The sequence below is a fragment of the Terrapene carolina genome, unplaced genomic scaffold (assembly GCF_002925995.2).
Source record: "Terrapene carolina triunguis isolate 2854851 unplaced genomic scaffold, T_m_triunguis-2.0 Scaffold130, whole genome shotgun sequence".
Lineage (NCBI taxonomy): Eukaryota > Metazoa > Chordata > Testudines > Emydidae > Terrapene > Terrapene triunguis.
Window position 1 is genome coordinate 38,694,086 of NW_020664481.1, and position 17,710 is coordinate 38,711,795.

The 17,710-nt window shown below is 36.9% G+C and overlaps 1 protein-coding gene across 1 annotated transcript in view; it reads right to left on the reverse strand.

Annotated features, from left to right (window-relative positions):
- The window catches only part of LOC112103905 (transcription initiation factor TFIID subunit 4-like), a 205,201-nt gene that overhangs the window by 144,838 nt on the left and 42,653 nt on the right, over nt 1-17,710 (reverse strand). Inside the window, 2 exon segments of the mRNA XM_026652640.2 lie at nt 10,650-10,764; nt 15,295-15,400. Of these exon segments, the coding sequence (XP_026508425.1) occupies nt 10,650-10,764; nt 15,295-15,400 (221 nt within the window).

A 17,710-nucleotide genomic window follows, 5' to 3' on the forward strand; every position in this document is an offset into this window, starting at 1 on the left:
ATTTAATTGAACATTAACACCAAAGTAAACTGTGCAATTAATTGTTTTAATATTGCCCTCTACAAATGCTATTTTGAACGATTACCATAGCTTTAACATTTATCACTCAATAATTGGCAGAATTTTCAAGACAAAACATAATTGTAAGGAACACCCCTTTCCCATTAACTTTCGGGAATGTTCATTTCTTTTTTCTTTAGTGTTCTATCTGTGTTCCTCCTTGCCACCTGCCTCACAATAGTAAGCAGGAACTGAACTATTTACCTTACTATGCTTTAACAGTAAGTAAAAATCAATTTTTTTTACATAATTTGAGTCCTAATATAGAGCCCCTGATTAACATTCTTTCTGTATGGTAGTTTTTGAAGATACTGTAACAGCAAAACTCAAAATTCTGAAGTTTTAAAATGTACAATTTACAGGAAAAAAGTAAAATCTACATGTGCATTTTGCAGGTGAAGAAGTGTAAAGATACTAGTCTTAATAATACAGTCAAATAAACCTCACAAAGTACGGTAATTCATTTAAAAAAAATCTTTTACTTCCATGTTTTTCTATTGAACTTAGTGCTCATGAAAGGTACAAGAAACCCTAACGACTGAAAAAATCCCATTTACCCTCAAAACAGATATGGCCTGGGTAACAGCAGAGTAATGTTCCACAAACTCTATGCTCTGTCATTGTTCTTTAACCCTGCTCTTGTGGACACACTTTGCCATTCACACTTGATCCTTGTCTTCTCTTCTGAAACAGTCAAATATAAGGGGTGAGAGGATTGATGTGCACACTTTCCCACCGAGAAATGAACTGAAACTAGCAGCTCATTTTTTTGCCACTGGACTGCAGTTCAGTCTTTGGCCAGGAATCCACCATCAGACTACATTTGTCTCACTGAACTGCATATAACGGCAGGTTATCTGACGGCAACACGTACAACAGAATTGCCTTCTGAGTGTATGTGACTCCATTTGGCTTGATGCCCCTGTGCACAAGCAGGGGGATAATGAAGTAAGATGTGCATGGGTGGGGGCTGACACCAGAGTGCATAGATCAAGGGGATCCACCACCCTGCTGGCCATACAGCAAAACCATCCATGGCCCTGAAGAAAGGCTATGATCTCTGCTGCTGAAATGAAGCCCACTGGAGCACTCAATATCTTATAATCCTTATTAATCTATTGCCGCTGGTGAAAATAGCATAGGCAAAGGACAAGATTATTTTTTTCCTCGGGAGGGACAAGACTGTGGATGTGGAATCTTTTTGTGAGATGGCGCTGATCAGGATTTGAGGAAAGTGAGTCAAGGGCAATAGCACAAAAAGAAATCTCCATACGCTATCTGAGTAAGGGTAGAGAACTTTATTCACTTATGAGACAGGTTTAAATCCCTAAACCACAGTCTAATAGTAACACTGGCTTTAAAAAGCAATGTAACTGAAAACTTATGTATAGTGCCAGCATTGTTGTTTATGCCTGTGATACATGAGAAAATTATTAACCCAAAACATCAATATAAATAGTTGTGGAAAAAGATAACCCTATTTGCTGTAAAAATTTAAAAAGTACAACTATATATATTATGCAAAGGGATCATTACCATAACTGATTACTTCTTGCACTAACATTCGACAATTATGTAAATATGCATAAATGGAACTCATACATACATTCGGACAAAACAGTTGTATCAAAGTCAATTTGAATCATGAACATGTGACAATTATTTTACACCCAGATCACAGACCCTACCAAGTACAGTATTACTCATCACGATTTCAATGCCAAACTGTTTTCTCTTTACGAATCATCATGGTGATCCGCCCCCCTTTTGCCCCCCGGCTACAAAAAAAAGAATAAGCTCCTTAGATATAGTTATTGTAAAGCTACAAAATAGAGGGATGAGTCATTATTTTCTGTTTGTAAAAACCATGTGGTCCTACCACACCAATTTAAAAATAAATTCTTATTGTTCTTTCTAATGCCACCATAAGTCACTGTACTGCTGAAAACATTCACTGCTTTAAACCCTCTCTGTCAAGTTGCAAGGATGATGTATAAACATCACAAAAAGTAGAATGCTAAGTTTACATAAAGAAGTTTATCCTTTATATTTATATTTATCTTCTAGAGATGCACTCAACTCTTTCCCCTTCTTCTGCATGATACTTTTGCCACCTAATATTTTTTTAAAAGTATACACATTTGGAATAAAAGATTAGAGTCCATACATTATAAACAAAATAAAATAGGCTGCAATTAGTGGCAATAAACTATTTTTTTCTGGAAGGGTTCCAATGATATCATCAAGAGCATTTCAACGGCACTAATAGTTTAGTTCATCAGGAGAACCCCTGGATAGAATAATTTCTTGCATCTCACTTGCTAATTATTTATCAATAGTTGTGCAGAGAATAAAATATTACAGGAAAGGTAGAAAAAGCAAATTGTAATAGTAATTGGTGATTTGAATCTTCCAGTCTAATGGTAGTCTGTCATTTTCCTTTTTTAAATTTTGAAGAATTATAGAATGGAGGGTAGAGTGGTTTTGGATACTGTAAGAAGAAATGACAAAAAAAACTTGCAAACCTTGTTTCTCAACCGTTTCCCATAAAAGTCAACTTTTCACTCCAGATCATTGGGTTTTCAGTAATAATTCTGTGGAACAAAGATGCCATCCAGTGGTAGGTTAGATTGATAGTTACTATCTATTCCCCATTAGGTTCCTTTGCACATCACATTGTGCTCTAAAGGTACAACATAGCATAGTAGCTGATGATTCCCACTTTTGTTGTATTGTACAGTTCTTAGGGTATTGGAAGCAGCCTCACAATGTTGTGTGTATTATTTATTAGTGTAGGACTGTTTTTTCCCCTCAAGCTCATAATGTTGTCTACATCTTAACAGAGAGATGGTCTAATGGACCATTTTCCCTCCCATATGTAATCACACAAACCACCTTTCCTCCATTCATGTAGGAAACACTGGGGCAATTATAGCATTGCTTACATGAAAAAACGAAATTAAGAAGGAAAGTAATATATATATGTAGTTGTCTTAATGCAATTTTAATGATCATGTGGAAACAGAGAGGAGAGCCAGTGTCATGTAGCCAGCCTCTTTGTGCATTGAATACATTATCACATACACTTTTTCTCTCATACTTGTCAGCAGGATTTGAACCCAAACCTTCAGATATACAGCACACACCTATTCCACTTGAACTGTGTGGAGTATATGATGGTGGGAGTAGGCTATAGTGTATAGCTATAGTGTATAGACCAACTTGTAGTGGTGGACATGCCACATACTTTGCCAGTGGGTTATACATCTATTTTGGAGAAAGTACTAAAACAGGAGTCGGCAATGTTCGGCACGCGGCTCGCCAGGGAAAGCACCATGGCGGGCCGGGCCAGTTTATTTACCTGCTGACGTGGCAGGTTCGGCCGATTGCGGCCCCCACTCGCCGCGGTTCGCTGTCCCGGGCCAATGGGGGCGGCGAGAAGCGGCGCGGGCCGAGGGATGTGCTGGCCGCGGCTTCCCGCTGCCCCCATTGGCCCGGGACGGCGAACCGCGGCAAGTGGGGGCCTCGATCGGCCGAACCTGCCGTGTCAGCAGGTAAATAAACTGGCCCGGCCCGCTAGGGTGCTTACCCTGGCGAGCCGCGTGCTGAACGTTGCCGACCCCTGTACTAAAATATGGTATTAGAACTGGAGTTACCACACATATTTACAACTTTCTATTTTGTAATGTGAAATAAATTGTACATGTATCTAGCTTGAAATATCTCTTTGGAAAAGCAGAGAATCTGGAAGCCCTACATCAAAAGTTTTAAGTAATGTACAATTTTGAGTGTAAATCATTGACGGTGTCCATTTTAACTATCTGAACAGGACAAGACACTTTGCACATCATAGCAGGATATTGATAGGTCCTAGGAGATTGATTCAATCACTTGACTATGCCAATATGCCACCATGTCACCCAATTTGGAGTGTCTTATTTCAATTATAAAATTGATCTTTTATTTCTAAAATATGAAATAAAAGAGAGTAAACAGAGCTTTGTTCTTACATATATTTTCCCTTCATATTATTTTAAATATTAAAGGATTTGTGACAATGCTGGAGGCCAACGCCTTTAGTTGGGGAAGGATTCAGATATTCTGTCTTTGGCCATTCCAACATGAGTCTAAACTAGCTTCTGATGAAGTCTACTTGTGAACGTGCAACTATTAACACGGACCTTCTTATTTTAAAGGTTCATGGACCAATGGCTGTACACCACAGGTGTTGGCCTCCAACATTAAAAGTGAGCTCAGAGTTTCAGGGGAATCTTATTCTCACTTTATAGGCATAGGTTCCACAATACATTACTCTGGCAGCACCAGGAGTGGTGTTGATGAGGTTCAGAGGTTACATACAGCCAGCTCTGAAATACAGCTCAGAACAATATGGGGCCTTTGGAAAAGGAAGGTGAACCTAGATAACCACTATACCTATCTATCCCAACTCAAATAAAACAAATCTACATTGGCAGTGTTCCCTATAGCCAGTCATAGCAGTTTCTTTGTTTTAAATCTGGCAGGTCTGTCTTCTATAATGAATGAGATCAGCCAGATGATGGCTTTTAGTCACACTTCACTCGGGGCTGGATCACTGATTACCCTATTACAGTCCCAGTCCCTTAACATTCCTTTTTTTATTATTAAACGTACATGAGGTGGATGGGAAAAGGAGTAAATCTGAAAACGGAATGGAGAGCTAAAAACCAAAAAAATCTACCACCACATACTTTTGTGCAGTTCAAAAGATTGTAAAATAACTGTCTGTGAAAAAATAGGAAGTTAAAATTCTCTTAAAAGGTTAATGTGCAACCACTATCATCATCAGCAAATAAGATTTTTTAATCATTGCCCTATAATTTTAAATCAGATTAAAATTATTATATTAGTGCAAAGCTGAATACTAGCTGAAATAAACTAATTCTACTTCAGCAAGAGTAAATTCCTTTTTAATCTGCACAGCAACCAGAATGATTTCAGGTTTTCAAGATTCAAGTTTCAAGATTTAATTTACAGAGAAACAGGATGTACTGAACTTGTTTTAACTAGATTAGATGGTTTTCCGAGAAGACTCAGCAAAGTTTTCCAAATTCTGTCACGAAATGTAATCACGTTTGAAACAGACTTCACGTTTGAAACAGACAAAACTACCGAAGTTATCTAAAAATTGAGAATAGAAACCAAAAAAAGTTTGTGCAAAAACATTAATGGCCAGATTTATGAATACTTTACAGACTTCTCGTAGAACCTTACTCCTCAATTAGTCCTGATGTACTCAGTGGAACTATCAGTGGAGTAAGATACCCGTTATGAGAATAGTTACTATAATCCTGCTTTAAATTATTTTACATAAAGGAAAAAAGCAGGGTATACAATACCAACATCTCAAAATGTCTGAAACGATGAGGAACATTTTGTAAAGATTAGGGCTGTCGATTAATCGCAGTTAACTCATGCGATTAACTCAAAAAAATAATTGTGCTGTTAAACAATAATAGAATACTATTTATTTAAATATTTTTGGATGTTTTCTACATTTTCAAATATATTGGTTTCAATTACAACACAGAATACAAAGTGTACAGTGCTCACTTTATATTTATTTTTTATTACAAATATTTGTACTGTAAAAAACACACAAAAGAAATAGTATTTTTCAACTCACCTAATAAAGAGATTGCACTACAATATTTGTATCACAAAAGTGCAACTTACAAATGCAGAATTATGTACAAAAATATAACTTCATTCAAAAGTAAAACAATGTAAAACTTTAAGGCCTACAAGTCCACTCAGTCCTAATTCTTGTTCAGCCAATTGCTCAGACAAACAAGTTTTTCTTACATTTGCAGGAGACAATGCTGCCTGCTTCTTGTTTACAATGTCACCTGAAAGTGAGAACAGGTGTTCGCATGGCACTGTTGTAGCCGGTGTCGCAAGATATTTACGTGCCAGATACACTAAAGATTCATATGTCTCTTCATGCTTCAACCACCATTCCGGAGGACATGCGTCCGTGCTGATGACAGATTCTGCTCGATAACTATCCAAAGCAGTGCGGACTGACACATGTTCATTTTCATCATCTGAGTCAGATACCACCAACAGAAGGCTGATTTTCTTCTTTGGTGGTTTGGGTTCTGTAGTTTCTGTATCAGAGTGTTGCTCTTTTAAGACTTCTGAAAGCATGCTCCACACCTCGTCCCTTTCAGATTTTGGAAGGCACTTCAGATTTTTAAACCTTGGGTCGAGTGCTGTAGCTATCTTTAGAAATCTGATATTGGAATCTTCTTTGTGTTTTGTCAAATCTGCAGTGAAAGTATTCTTAAATCAAACAACATATGCTGGGTTGTCATCCGAGACTACCATAACACAAAACATATGACAGAATGCGGGTTAAACCATGGAGCAGGAGACATACAATTCTCCTCCAACAAGTTGAGTCACAAATTTAATTAACACTTTTTTTTTTTTTAACAAGCATCATCAGCATGGAAGCATGTCCTCTGGAATAGTGGTCGAAGCATGAAGAGGCATATCAATATTTAGCATAGCTGGCACCTAAATACCTTGCAATGTCAGCTACAAAAGTGCCATGCGAACTCCTCTTCTCACTTTCAGGTGACATTGTAAATAAGAAGCGGTCAGCGTTATCTCCCGTAAATGTAAACAAACTTGTTTCTCTTAGCGATTGACTGAACAAGGAGTAGGACTGAGTGAACATGTTGGCTCTAAAGTTTTACATTGTTTTGTTTTTGAGTGCAGTTATGTAACAACAAAAATCTACATTTGTAAATTGCACTTTCATGATAAAGTGATTGCACAGTACTTGTATGAGGTGAATTGAAAAATACTATTTCTTTTGTTTGTCATTTTTACAGTGCAAATATTTGAAATCAAAAGTAATATAAAATGAGCACCTTACACTTTGTATTCTGTGTTGTAACTGAAATCAATATATTTTAAAATGTAGAAAAACATCCAAAAATATTTAATAAATTTCAATTGGTATTCTATTGCTTAGCAGTGCAATTAATCATAATTAATTTTTTAATCGCGATTAATTTTTTTGAATTAATCGTGAGTTAACTGCGATTAATTGACAGCCCTAATTTAATTACAATATATCTATCCAATCAAGCGTTACTCTTTCCACTCAGACCTGTCCATCAAATAATTATTTACAACATAATTCATGATAGCTTGGATATGGACAATGAATTCATCTGATTTGAAAACTGGATAAGGAACCATAGTCAATGAACAAACAGATGCGTGTCAAGTTGTGATGGGGCGAGGAGTAGCATGCCACAGAAATCAGTGTTAAGTAGAGTCTTAATACATTTTTTCCCACAAATACTTGGTTAACTTAGGTTTGATATTGCTCAGGAATATTTCTTCACACCACAAACACCTAAGAGCCAGTAAAACAAAGTAAAGACATACATTCACGCCTACCCTGCCATTATGATACTCAACCATCCAAAAACACTAATACCCTGTCTAACACACTAACTTTCAATTCAACAATATTATCCCTCCCAACGTACACAAAGAAGTGAAAAAATCAGATTTTCAGAAAATTAATTCTGTACTCAAAGAGTAAGTGCTGTAAATTTGGGGAGGATAACCTCTATTATTCACTATGCTTATGCAAACAAAAAACAATGTAAACCATGCTTAATGTGCAAATGTAAATGCAATCTGAACTATGGAGTCACTATTGCATCTCCAAACACTCATTACAGTTAGTCATTTATCATCTCAATTTATAAATCCAACTATCAAAGAATTTAATATATACTTCCCAAGATTGTAGAATTGGCAGATTAGCATAGCACAGTGGTTCTCAAACTTTTGTACTGGTGACCCCTTTTCACATAGCAAGCCTCCGAGTGAGAATCCCGCTTATAAATTAAAAACACTTTTTAATATATTTAACACCATTATAAATGCTGGAGGCAAAGCAGGGATTGGGGTGGAGGCTGATAGCTCGCGACCCCCCCCCCATGTAATAACCTCATGACCCCCTGAGGGGTCCGGACACCCAGTTTGAGAACCCCAGTATCAGATTAGATCACAATGGTGTGGCCCCTCCTGGATTTCAAGGAGACTTCTGTTTGTCTCTCCTCCCCGATTGCAGAAATACAATACTTCGGAAATACTATTCTATTTTTGGTATTATAGTAGCACCCAAAGGCCCCCAAACAAGATTGGAGCCTGCCTATGGCAATAATGTTCATCTTTAGGTATCATCACAGGTAACAACACCATACACGTGAATGGGGTACTTCACATTTTTCCCTGACAAATTTTAGCCAGGATGAGTTTTTACCCCAAGATAAAACAATATATGAAGTTATGTGGGTTTTATTTTGGGGAAGTTAGGGGATTGACAACTGGGTTTATGAAGGGAAACTAGCTTCCATCTGAACTATAGAGCACTAACCATCACTCCACAATGCCCTGTGAATCTAACTTTTACCATAATAATTATTGTCAATATTGAAGACTAAGCAAGCTACCATTTGTGAAACCCTCAGTTCATATGTGCCTCGCATGTATAAATCCCTCACACTCACTTCAGTAAACAACATTTTATATTGGAAAAAATAGTTCAGCAAGATATGATAGACTTAGTGTTTACATGATTAAAAGAAAATGTCTAGAAAAATAAAGTTCACATTTCTATTACTAGTGACCAACGCTTTGCCCATAAGACTGAAAAACTAAAGTAAGTTATTTTAAAGAAAGAGTATGAAATAATGAAACAAATATGCAATAATAAAGCACCAAGGGTAAAATGAATTTATACATAACACAACTATTTTTCAAAATTTTTGCTCTGCTTAGATGCCAGTTTGCCTTCTGGCTACAAACACATTCTTCACACACGCTGGGAATGTTGAGGAAAACTAGTCAGCATTCAGAGGATTAATACAGATTTCCAGCTTTATGCCTTTAGGCTTAATAGTCAGACATCTATTTGTCCTCAGGAGAGGTTAGGGGTTGAAATGCAAATATGCAAACAACAGAATTCTTTGTTAAGATATCAAGAAAAAACTCCATCTCTACTACTGTTTAATAAATCCTTGCAATTCTGTGGATTTATTTAAATTCAGCATTGTGTCTTACTATTTTGAACAAGAAAACAATGCAAGAAAACAAACACATTCATTCTGACTAAAATTTGTTCTCTAGAGGAAAAATGACATACACCCTTGACAGCTTATTTACCAAACTCACTAAAGATTTATTGATTTATCAATCAGTGCCTTGAGCATTTGCTTCTCCCCTAGGGAAAATTAACAATTCCAACTAACCTAATATATTCTACGTATAAACTAAGTGAATGAAAGAATCAATCCTGGCACAATTTACAACATCCAGTAAAAAAAAAAAAAAAAAAATGCTGTCCCTTTTGGTGTATGTAAAATTGAAAGCCATGTTAACGAAGAATAAATGCCTATGTTGCTTACTAATATAAAAAATATTTATTAAGACAGTACAATTGAACCCAACATACATTTTAAATCATTTAAATACTCAGTGGGAGGCAAGTGCATTGGAAAATAAAAAATTGAATGATTTTGCTTCTAGATTAATACTAAGTACTACCGCTATTAGTTGCAATGCTGACATGCCTCAGAGCAGAGATATTTCACAACGTCCTACAAATTCTCTTTTACTCTACCTGTAAAAGTCTAAGCTTGTCAATTAATTACTGATTTGATGAGGTCAGATCAAAGTAAGTATCCTAAAGGAAGAATGTGACAGTCTAAAAATACTTTCCCATTTTAGCAAATAAATAGGAAAAAAGGGCAATATTTTAAAAGGAATTAAAATGCACTTACATCAATGAAACAAAATTAAAATGAAGGTGGGAGGGCGATAAAAGCAGCAAATATAACATTAGCTTTCCACTACAAGTATTAAAAATGTTCAAAACCTAGAACGTACAATAATATTTATAAAAGTTTGAAGGGTATTCAAAATAACAGGCACAGCAGCTCAATAAACCCATGCTACTGGGCTGAACTTCTGCAGCTCCTGACCACTACAGGAACTCAAAGAATGCCCCAAGTTGTGCCACGCAAACAAATCACAACAACAGCAAATAAGGCAATGAAGTTTCTCTCTTCAGTTCTAAAGAACAGAGTTTTCCCTAGGCTTCACACCTGCAGCTGACCTGCACAAGCTTATCTACATACTGCATGCCCTGCTGTCACAATTAGGATCATCTCAACAAGGTACATCTCATATGAGTGTTACAATCTGATTAATAAAAATAGCTGTATTGCACCCTTATGAAAACCTCATCTACATAGCTTCCTTTACTAAAAAAATAATTCATATTCACAAAAGTGATTTGTAAGGTTTATTAAATATTTTTTAAAAATCTGCATTTGGGGGGAAAAAATCTGGCATCTTTCCTTTTTTTAAAAAAAGTTGAACTAAATAAGCAGATTCCCATCCAATCAAAGTGCATGGGAAATCTAGGAATTATTATAAAATACTGCCCTCTGGTGTTAAGCCCATTCTAAATTGTGTGTGTGGGGAAGGGGGTTGTTGTTGTTTTTTGTTTTTACCTGAAAGATCCACCTCCAGGGTCATTCAACTTGTTTTTCTGATTTGCAGAGACCTGAACACCAAAGCCCCCAGGACTTTGGCTGGCTTGTATTGTTGGTGCCTTCCCTACTGTGCCTGAAAAACACCAAGCAATGTTATTATGAGCTGTCTTAGACAATTTACATCAAAGAACCTTCTGTCCAGGAACTAAATTTAACTGTCTCTAAATTGCAAACAAAAGCAAGTTGTTATTTTTAAAGGTTCCATTGCTGAAGAAGAGAGAACGATTTAAAAAATAAAGATGAATATTAACTTTTTTTCAACATTTACTTGTGAAAAAATTGAAGATTCTAACACTGCAAACCATTATTCATAGCTGGCTAAAATATAATTAATGGCAATAAATATGTTTGCGACTACCAGTAAACTGCTCTTCTACATAATCTGCACAGAATAAGCAAACAGGAACTGAAATAACTTATTTTAAAGGATAAGCAAGTGGTACCATCTAAGAGTTTTGGTAAAAATCATGTTTAAAGATATTCAATAATACTGTAGTATTTTGTCTTTGAAATGTAAAATATATTTTCTTATTTTCCTATATAATGGTTCACTTTGTTACAATGAACAACCACACATTTTCAGAGTTAAAAAAACAGTTTGAGTTACTGTTTTACACAGTACATAAAAATACACCTCTACCCCGATATAACGTGACCCAATATAACACGAATTCGGATATAACGCGGTAAAGCAGCGGTCCGGGGGAGCAGGGCTGCGCACTCCGGTGGATCAAAACAAGTTCGATGTAACGCGGTTTCACCTATAACGCGGTAAGATTTTTTGGCTCCTGAGGACAGCGTTATATCGGGGTAGAGGTGTATGTAAAATTTGAAATAAAATCCTATTTAAAGCCCTACACTTATTTTCTCATTTTAAAAAATATTTTGTAAGCAGTTCACTTCTGTATCTATACTATGAAAAAATACTTTCAAATACATAGTTATATAAATCAAAGTAAAGATTTTCAAATGGGCCTAGGTGCACTCAATTCCCATTGAGAGTCAATAGGAATTGGTCATCTAATTCCCATCAGTGCTTTAGAAAATTCCAACCAAAACACATAACAAATTTCTGTTACTAATTAGCAATAAAAATTACCACAAAGCAATAGAGCTCTGGATGATCAATGCAAGGAAACATTATACCAGGGCTTGAATTAAAAAGTTTTGATCAAGTGGAATTTTTACATTTTTAAGTGATACTTTAGTTTACTGCTTATATACTTTATTAGTCACATCTACTCAGGCTATAGGTGGTCTGATTCTCTTTATCGTTCTTCAGTGCAAGCTCTTTTTAGACATGTATAAAATATTAAAAATTAAGGTCTTCTGAATTGATAAATTCTTCCCTTTTTATGCTTACAAATCTCAATGACTATTAATGAGTTACATGCACATGTAAAGAAGACCTTGAGACACCTTCAAAATCATCTGAAAGACCTTGCAGTAGTCTTATGACTCATTTATTATCTGCAAGTGGGCATGCTTTCATGAACCTTTGTGATTTATATTATTTTTTGTTTCATAAGCCCTAAAAACTAAAGCATGATTAGCTGAACTAATAAATTATTTAACAACATATGCTTTTCTGTAACAAAAGGGTTTGCCTTGACTGAGGACAGCATTTTTTTTAATTCTAAGATCTTCGTTCAACTTCAGTCTGAGCTCTCAAGACAAAATTTATTTGACAGTCTTTGTTCAATCCCTCAGTCTACTGTGTATTACAGAAACCTCTGTATGAAGCCTCAATCTTGGAAAATCCACAGTAAGATTTAGGCCATCAGTTTCTAGGCCCAGGGAATGAACATGTATTGTGACATATTGAAGATCCATGAGATGACACAAATAGCATCAGTCCTTTAGCTGGTCAACTCATGTATCTATTTCAGGTAAACTAATTAGAAGACTTTTTATTGAGTGAACTGGAAAGCATGGGATAATGAACGAAATAGAAGAAAAATTAACATAGTTCAGCATGTGCTATTTCTGTTCAGGAGACTCAAAGGGGCATTAATAATAAAAAAGCTGCAATGGCTGTGGCAAGGTGTAACAGATTTAGTGTATACTGTTAAAAATAAAGTAATGAAATAGTAGTAATGTTCATCCAGAATTAATTAGCATCAATAGTTTGATTTTTTCTATGGATGCGAAACTTTGATCCAAGAATATTACAGAAAGTACAGCAATGCAGTAGTCAATCCTTTAGTTTCCTGAAAGCAATCTAAACATATATAAACTGTCATATCTAAACTGTATGTGAGAATTAAATTCCACTTGCCTTCACCCTATGAATATGAATTTTCTCAAATGGATCTGACAGAATGTAATTAAGTATGAGGTTTTAAATCTGGGATGATGTATACCTCCTTTTCTATTTTTAACAGCTACTGTCTGTATATAAGCAACAATTTCCTAGGTTGCGTACTTGGTTGTTGCAAGGCCCAAAGCAAAGCTAGAAACCTTGATAATGATCTCTTTGTTTATTAAGGCAGCCCAACACAATTTGCAATAACTTTTGTAAATTAAAATCAGCTGTTGGACTGGAGACCTCAAGAGACTGATAATGACACACAGAGTCTTTCACCATTAGGTCACAGGTTTAAGTATAGGCAGCAGGGTCTGGAGGAATGAGCCTGAGATTAGTTGTCAGTAAGTGCCTAGTTCTAATCCTGGCGCTGCCAACGATGTGTAGCCTTTGCCAAGCTACTTTACACCCCACTGGCTCAGTTTCCACAGCTGCATGGCCTGGTTTACACTGTTTTTGTACTGGTGTAATTACTTCAGTAAGGGGTGTGAATTTTTACTTAAACAGTTATACCGGTACAACCCCTCATGTGGATGTAGTTATACAACTATAAAAAGATACCTGACAGTCTGCCTACACTGAAAAGTTGTACTGCTTTAACTATACCAGTAAAGTTAAAGCAGCACAAACCCCATTATACCAGGATAAAGATGCTTTGTCCTGCTATACCTATTCCTGTATGGAGAGGGGAATGTGTTATACTGTGTAAGACACCAGCATAACTGTGTTCACATTAGGGGGTTGTACTGTTTTAACAATACTGAGATAGTTAAAGCAGTATAACTTGCATGCAGACAAGCCTGTAAACAGAGATAACAATACTCATCTCACTTAGGGGAGTTTTAAGAATTAATGTTTCTAAATGCTTTGAATGTGTAAAGCTTTATATAAATGCTAAGAATTATTCTTTAGGCAAGATTGTGAATGCCACCTGTTACCACCTCATGGCCAATCAATGGGCTACATGAAATAAATGTGCTTTTTAGCCATAGTTTAACAGAGAGATGTCCACATCATGCAAACTTTCACCACCATTAGCACCACTGTTGGCATTCTCAGCACAGAGGCCAAGCACTGAATGGGCATGGAAATCAAATTAACCTTCTCACATTAAGGTACACCAATCAGGATTCCGAGTGTGAAAGCTTGCATTCTCATTACATATTAAATAATTTTTGTGTTAATAAATTTAGGATCTTAGTGTCAGTGTTGTCAATCCAATACTTCTTTTAAGAAGTAAACTCACTTCAACCCTGACTGGAGAAAGCAGTCCCAAGCATGAAAAGACAGATCAGTCTCCATGCCCAGGCAACCCTTGGCCTCTCTGAAGTGAATGGCCAGTTAGAGTGTCAACTGGTGCTAATCGTAATGGCGGGTTTAGGATGTGTATACTTGCCCATGGACAACAGGAGAGACCAAATTACTCATCAGACAGACAATAATGATTTTAGACATTCCCAATCTAGATTGGATTCAGACTGAAGACCTTAAGATGACAAGCTCTGTATACCATTACAAATACTCAGTTATCTAACTGCCTGCATCCAAAAAGATATTTGACAACTGTAAAGAGAAACAAGGTTAAAGATGGCAAGTAATAAAGGGGTGCTGGGAAACACACACAAGAACTTCTAGGGAGAATAAGGAGGAGAGAATAAGCCAGTCCATTAATCTATCTTTGCACAGCTGTATAGAACATCCAGGTTCAATACCTAGCCTCTTGCACCCCAGATTGTCAGTGGCTAGGCATGCTGCATGCAGCACTCAGTCTCTGGCATCACAAAAAGTGACATTGGTGGCAGATGAAAGGCGTATAGCTGAAAAGTTTCTCAAAGGGGTTCTACCTGGTCCTCTGCAGCTGGAAAGACAGTGGCTACAATGTGTGGCCTCAAGGGGGAGAGATAAAGCAGGGAGATTAAACCAAAGCATTCTCAGGGCTGCATCAGAAAAGTGAAGAAAGTCTTTCCCACACGAGGGGAAAAGGTCATACAATAAAACAGTAAAAACCATATCCCTCACTTCATTCGCACCGTCACACAAGAAACTGCTGAGTGCAACCTGGGCAATTTAGGATGTAGCCTTAAATTAGTAGTTATAAAACAGTTAGCTATATCAGTCTGAAAAATATGTCAAAATTATATAGTGAAAACATGCATTTTCAGCCAGGAAAATGTAAAAGGTAATGTCAAGCCTGCCAATGTCAACGCTCAGTTTTCCCCATGCTACTACTTTGTAATAAAATTACAATTAAATTCATACAAATGTAACATAAGCTCACTAGAACATTTAAACCCATACCTTGTGGTCTAATGGTCTGAGTTATTACCACTGGCATCCTAATCTGGGTAGTCTGGCAAGCAGGGTTTCGTTTCACAGTTTGAGCAGATGTTGACTGGATAATCTGCTATTATTGAAAAAAAGTATACTTATATTATACTTTATACACAAACACACACAGCGTATATATATATTAACATGTATAATTACTAATATAAGCATGTGGGTCTCTAAAGCACAGCCAGCTGGTGACAAAAGTCATATTTAGGAGGGGGTGGTGTGTGTGTGTGTCTGTGTGTGTGTCTGTGTGTGTGTGTGCGCGCGCGCATACTGGTCACTAGTTTCGGTGGTGTTCATCTACAGCCCCAGAGGCTTTTCCCTTTTTTACTATTTTTGTTAGTACACCTCTGCATTTTCAAGTGGTTATGCAAGACTTGCAGTCACGCACGCAAAAATGGGAAACAGGGACTTTTTATAGTCACTGTGTCAGCTTTTATCTTGTGCCATTTATTTTTAAAATCAGAGAATTTTATTGCTACAATTAATCTTGGGCCAAAGCCTATTGCCCTTTTTGAAATTCTCAATTAAGTCAGAACGAGATAAGAACCTTTCAACTTGATCCCTTATAAATAAAAACAGAACAACAAAATCTGCAAGGGTCACGTCTCAATGTTCATAATATCAGGAACAGGATAGCACAGATGTAGAACAGCAGACTGTCGAGTACACGTGGCTTTCTCAGAGGGAGACGAAATCCATAAATAAACTAAAAAATTGCAAGAAAAGTTTAATGATTTTGTATGAGAGAGAGAGAGGGGGGAACTGCATCCACTTTAAAGGACGGTAATGACACAGCCATGATTGGTTGAAGATAAAGCTACACAGACAACTCAGGGTCCTGAAGACATCACAACTCATACAAACTTCACAGTCATGGCTGTATCATTACCATACTTTAAAGTGGAAGCAGTTTCTCTCTCTCTCTCTCATACAAAATCAATAACATTTCCTGCAGGATGACTGTACTACAATTCAGATTGCAACCTAATTTAATATGTTACACAGAGCAAACAGGAAACAATGCATCTTTGTTTGGCTCATCAGCATTATTCTTACGAACTGTACCCCAGAACATCTTAAAACTATACAGGCCAAATCCCAGACTTAAAAAGGAATTTTGCAGGATTATAAATACAGTGAAAATGAGAAATTATGTTTCCAAATTTAGTTTTGAAAATAGATGGAGAAGGAATGGAGGTAGGAAGATAAAGGAAAGGTTTCCATCACCAGAAATTGAACAAAAGATTCCTGCATCATAAGCAGTGAAATCATGGGAAGAGGGAAGGAGATTGGGACTAGTTAAGCAGAGGGAGTGTGAAGAGGAACTGAATGAAACATGGTTGGTGGGGTAGGCTAAAGTAAGACCAGGGAGTTTTCAAAACAAGGGGGGCAATTCTGAATTGTGCCTGAAATTAATGAGGAGCCAGTGGAGGAGTATAAGGATGGGCATGATGTGTGGTCGTGATTCTTTGTACGTGGGAGAAGACAGGCAGCAGCATTCCGTACATGCTGGAATTTGGAGAAGTGGGAGGCCATAGTCAATCTGAGAAGAGACAAAGACATGCATGGATGAGGAGTCATCATAACTGTGTACACAAGCAATGTTACAGAGGTGGGGAAACCAACTTGAAAGAACAGGAAAAGTGGGAGGGAACAAGTTCAGTGAAAAAGGAGGCAGCTACACTTATGGACACAGAAGGGAAAAAGGAGGTCTCTGTTAAGCTGGGAGACAGAGCAGCTGCATGTATTTGGGAATGCTCCTTTTGCCCAAGAGAAACTCTTCACTTCTACCTTTAAAGCATTTGGATGAACCAAGACAGGCAATGAGTGAATAAGGAAGAGTCATTAAAGACAATTATCATCAGAGCATCAGCCAAACTTCAAGGTAGAAAAACACGATCTAGAAGAAAAAGAGGAGCTTGGTAACTGAAAATATTAAGAGAAAGGAGAACTGAATTTGAATGCATCTTGATGCAGAGGAATTACTACTAGACATAGAACAAGTGTGTTTTAATAGGCAGGAAGACAATAGTCCACAATGTCATAGGGTACTCTGATCTAAAAGGCAGAAAAGCTAATTTTCTCAACCACACCTCTCTCTAGTCACCATGCTCACAATATTCTTTCAAACTAAGTTTTACTCTGGTGATAGCAGGTAAACTTCTCCTCTCTATGACGTCAATACCTGTCTTCATTTCCTGATACATTCTACTCTCCGCTGAAATTATGTAAAATGACAGATTTTAAAGAGCTGAGAAGGTTTGATAACAAAGACAAGGCAATTATTGAGAGTGGCTTAACAGAGAGAGAAAGGGTGTGGGACAACAGGAACAATAGGAGTGGAGAAGAGGGTCCAGAGAACAGACAGTTCTCTAAG